This window comes from Lolium perenne, chromosome 3 (genome assembly GCF_019359855.2).
Source record: "Lolium perenne isolate Kyuss_39 chromosome 3, Kyuss_2.0, whole genome shotgun sequence".
NCBI classification, from domain to species: domain Eukaryota; kingdom Viridiplantae; phylum Streptophyta; class Magnoliopsida; order Poales; family Poaceae; genus Lolium; species Lolium perenne.
The window spans coordinates 58032318-58037526 of record NC_067246.2 but is presented as its reverse complement, the minus strand read 5'-3'; the positions used below and the strand labels follow the sequence as shown (position 1 = coordinate 58037526).

At 43.2% G+C, this 5209-nt stretch overlaps 1 protein-coding gene across 1 annotated transcript; it reads left to right on the top strand.

The window, feature by feature from the left end:
• The first annotated feature begins 2766 nt into the window (after nt 1–2766).
• On the top strand, nt 2767–3849 carry LOC127338141 (probable glutathione S-transferase GSTU1). Its single transcript, XM_051364381.2, has 2 exons — nt 2767–3168; nt 3245–3849. Exons 1-2 carry the CDS (start codon nt 2857–2859, stop codon nt 3587–3589), a joined length of 657 nt encoding a protein of 218 aa, XP_051220341.1. The 5' UTR covers nt 2767–2856; the 3' UTR covers nt 3590–3849.
• Nucleotides 3850–5209: the final 1360 nt, after the last annotated feature.

Genomic DNA, 5209 nt, shown 5'->3' with positions numbered 1-5209 from the left:
TTTGTGGGTTTGATGGGCGGGAGAAATCCTAGTCGGCATGCCCGACACCGACACGGTGACGCCTGTGGGTGTCGCCCTACCTTCCTGAAGGGCGTCGGTTGTCCCTCTTCCCCAATCCCTTCCGCGTATCGGGGGAAACCCTAGGATTAGTTCCGGCAGCAGCGGCGTTATCGTCGTTTTCCTTGTTGAAGGTGTTGCTTGATATGTGGCGTTTCGGTGTGTGCTTGGAGTGTGGTAGAATTCTCCGGAGGGCGCAGCGGTTGCGAGTCGTCTTTTTTCTTGTCAAGCTGCCGGTGTTGGCATTATTTTATTTTTCCTATTTCTCTTGTGTTCTTTGGGCTTTGGTTGTGCTGCGGTCCCAGCGTGCTTGTTGTATCGATCGGTTGCTATATTAATATAGCGGGGCGAAAGCCTATTTCGAGGATACAAGGGTGAGTAGCTTTGTCAGGCTTCATACTTGCTACATGGTCGTCATGATGAATAATCCAAGGTGCCCCAGGCGTCCAATGTTTCACTATACCTTCTTTCTTCTTGAAGCAGAAATTTACATTGTAGTTTGTTGTTCCAGCTACGTCTGCTAATTTCAGCATTCCTACTATTTTCTATCAATTAGAGAACAACCATTCTACATGTCAATCTCCTAGGCAGGTAACAACCGTTCTCTTCTATTTCTATTGCTTTCCATTATATACTTAATCTGGAATCACATGTTTTATAAATAAGATGCAGGAATTACTCTCAGTGTGTCAATTCCAGAATAACTCTCAGTGTGTCGATTATGTGACTCCTCCTTTGGTTTCTGTTCTTTCCTGCTATGATTAAATCCGTATTGACACATCTGAGTACCTAAAGTTGTACATAGTCAACCTGTAAGGCTCAAGTGTCACTAGGTTTGTCACACCCTGTGAGGATCGCTTCATGTGATATCCTTTCTTATCGCTCTTGCTAGCCGAAGAACTGAAAACACTCAAACTTTAATTGATAATTCATGTGAAATGTGCTGCTACTTAACTTCTGCTGCCACAAAAAAAATATTCGTTGAAATCCGAGTAATATGTTACCTATAACAGTGACTGTTTCAATAGCTTGCAATTACATTTCGTACTTTCTTCACCCTGTAAAATTTTGACTATTTTATTTTCAGTAGTTGTCGTAATACATCTCATGATAGAGTGGTATTTATTTGAAAATGTCAGCTACGTGCGTTTCTAAAGATAACTAGAACAACATCCAACCTCCGTGGCTATTTCTTGACATTATGAATCTTTTTTAATTTGATATATTTAATTTTTAGGTGAATACACTAAAAGGTGGTGATGCCAATATGGACCATCGAAAATGAAGGCACGACGTAACTGGCTATGCACTTCTGAGGTTTTTTCTTCTTCTGTAAGTGTATATAGTGCAATTGGCGAACGTACGCATCAAAGTGGTGAAGGGAAATTCCAATGATATACTTATACCACAATGTATGTTTCTTTTTAAGTTGTAAATCGTGTATGCTAGAAGTTTGGATTTTTATTTCCTACATCAAGTATCATATGTAATACTTTATGTCGTCCAATGATTCCGCAGCAACGCGCGAGGTATCATCTAGTTTATCCAACATTTCACACCATTGTAAATTGTGATCCAAATCTTCATCTCCTCCTTGACGTTCACAACAACTAAGAGATTCAAGAGTTGCGCTCGGTCTAGATCTTCGACAGACTAAAGTGATGATGAAAGCAACAACCTTGCGAGAAAGCTCTTGCGACGAGCAACGCATGGACCAACAAGCCTTGATGGCTTGCAAAACACCCCAACAGGTCGGTTGCGCATGGGAGAGGAAGATCGCGTACGCAATGGAAATGGAGCATGAGCAAAGAAAAAATATTGAAGGAGCACATGTAATTAAAAAAATATTTGCAAATAGTGTAAACAGGTATAATACATCTAGGGTACAACTAGAAAAGTTGTTCCTCACAAAAAAAAACTATAAAAGTTGTTGTTTTAAGGTTAATTTGCATCCAAATAGAGCCAATTCCGATACTATTACCTCTGTTCGGGATTATAATACCTACACGTATACCTAGGTAGTCAATTTGACCAACATAATGTGAATTGTACAAAACAAAAATTATATCATTAGAAAGTAGAACATCTAAACTTTCTAATGATATACTACCTCCATCCCAAAGTTTAAGGCTTATATTATTTTTTAAAAATTAAATCTTATGTCCAGTTTGACTAAGTTTTACCAAAAATCATTAACATGCAAAATATAAAATCAATATCATTAGATAGATAATAAAATATATTTTTGTGTGGTACCTAAAAAAGATAGTATTTGTTGATATATTCTTCTTGATTTTTCAAAAAAAAGCCTTAAATTTTGGGATGGTGGTAGTATATTTTAAAATATAAACCTGGTATACATTAGTTAAATTTATGATCTAGGGACATGGGTCGGTCTTATAGTATAGCTCAGTGATTGCGTACAACGGGCCCCAATACTTACAACCAGGTGCAACGATATACTCCGTAGTAGCATCTAGCATGCGAGGCCATGCGTACACGCATCCGTGCATGTGTAGTGTGTGTGAACACTCTGCAGATTCTACCTTGGAGAAGGAGCTCAACAACGGTACTCGGTAGGCGAATCGGCCTAGAAGTGAAGGCCAAATTTAATTTGTTCTTCCGTCCAGGACTCAGGACTCATGGAGTGTAAATTAAGCCCGTTTGGTCACTGATCGGCCGTCGCCTATAAAAGGCACCGCCGAGGCGCTGAAGCATCAAATCCAGCCCAGCACACTTTGGACATATAGTTACACAGCCCCAGCTTCATCTTCATCTGATCAGCACCTAGCTAGCAGAATGGCGGACGTGGTGCTGCTGGACCTGTGGGTTAGCCCGTTCGGGCAGCGGTGCCGGATCGCGCTGGCGGCGAAGGGCGTCGCGTACGAGTACCGCGAGCAGGACCTGTCCAACAAGAGCGAGCTGCTGCTCCGGTCCAACCCCGTCCACCGGATGATCCCGGTGCTGCTCCACGGCGGCCGGCCCGTCTGCGAGTCCCTCCTCATCGTCCAGTACATCGACGAGGCGTGGCCCGTCGCGCCGCGGCTCCTCCCCGGCGACCCCTACGCCCGCGCGCAGGCTCGCTTCTGGGCAGACTTCGTCGACAAGAAGGTGCGTGATCTTGCTCGATATCCTGCCATTCCAGGATGAATCCGCTGTCGTGTCCAACTAAATTTGTTGAAACCAGATCTTCGACTGCGGCACCCGGTTGTGGAAGTGCAACGGGGCGGCCCTGGAGCAGGCCACGAGGGACATGATCGAGGCGCTGGGGGCCCTGGAGGCGGAGCTCGGCGGCAAGGACTACTTCGGCGGCGAGGATTTGGGATTCCTGGACGTGGCCCTGGCGCCGTTCACGTCGTGGTTCCGCACCTACGAGCAGTGTGGTGGGTTCGCCATCGCGGAGCACTGCCCGGGGCTCGCCGCTTGGGCCGACCGGTGCAGAGGCCGCGACGCTGTCGCGTCGGCGCTCACCGACCCCGACAAGGTGTATGAGTTCGCCCTGACGCTCAAGAAGAAGTTTGGGGACAAGTAGACGGTGATTCGGCTCCCTGCCCGTGTATTGGTTGCAGCCCGGGCGCACGGCCGCAGTTTGTTTGTGCATTGCTGTGTTTGTAATTTGTATGTGCGCGTGCACGCACCTGTCATCAGATTGTGGCTTTCTTACGTACGTGGTTTGTCGGCAAGGCTTGAGGTTAGCTTATCCGCTGCCTTTGCCTTTTGAAATAAAAAGTTCTTCAGTTTTACGATTTCTAATTCTAGGATTGAGTTGAATAGTTGGTGCCTTTGGCTAGTTTGTTCCTTGAATATGGATGTTGGTGTGTCAATTTGACATTATCTATCCAACATGTCCATCATTGTTTGAAATGGCTAAGTAGTGGCATCCGTGTTGTCACATAGTAAAAAATAATTATATTCAGGGATTATTTAACTTCACACACATACATATTCAACATGCATTTATTAAAAAAAAGGTTGTGCCGGGGCATCCCCGTTTCGAAAAAAACATATTCAATGTGCGCATGTCCGCTAAGTGCCAACGCCTTAATTTCTTTTCAAGTTCTCACTTTAGGTTGACCACTGTGCTTCTATTAGTTCTTCTACGCTACGGTGCCCACCGTAAGTCATAAGAAAACATAGCATGGCCTTTCTCCTCTATCTCTCTTGTCTTCTTCCATTCCTTGGCTAAGTCACTTCTACTAATTTACTACCGCAGATTCTCGAATGTTGAGTGAAAAAATGTTGAGCGGTTAGAGAAACGTTTGTGCTTCTTGAGAGGAAAACTCATGTATGTCGAAGGAAGCTTAGTCCTCATTAACTCAGTCCTCAACAACATGGTGTTGTATATGATATCTTTCTTCCAAGATTGAAAAGGAGTATTTCAACATATGGATTATTGGTGGTCTTAGTTCTTTTGGCAGTGATATATAGTGCAAAAAAAGGAGTATAGATTGATCAAATGTAGTGTACCAGGGGGCCGTGGAATTCAAGACCTAGAGGCCAACAACAACACACTCTTTGGTAAATGGCTATATAAGCTACTTAGTGAGGAAGGTGGTATGACAAAATCTCCCAAGAAGAAAATATATGGACTCAAAGGTTATTTATCAACACTACTAGAAACCATGGGATGCAAACTTCTGGGTAGGTCTGATGGCAAAAAAAGAATCTTCCACTATGGATCTTTTCTCATTAAGAACGGCTGAGAGGCTCTCTTTTTTTTGGAGAATTCATGGCTTGGTAATGCCCCTATTTGGGGGTGGAGGTTTCGCTCTAGTGAGCTATGCTCCCGTATAAACAAAACAAAATCTGAATTTTTTGTACTTGTTTTCGTAACTTTTGTTACCATTATTCGTGTTCATACAAATTATCATTGCGGAATTTTGGACTTGACTTTTTATCACAGGTTGCAATATTTGTGTTTCTTTTCCATAGAAATTTGCAACCAAATGATACGAACATATACATGTCTGACTTTCTAAATATTATATTGACATCCATAAAGTTTTTGTCCACATGCAAAGGCATGTGCTCTTGCGAGCCGAATTACATTTTTTGCATGTTCGGAAACAATATCCAACTTTGTACAACATTACACATGAAAAAAAGTGATACAATCGTGTAGGCGTTGGGAACATCCCTAATAAACATGTCA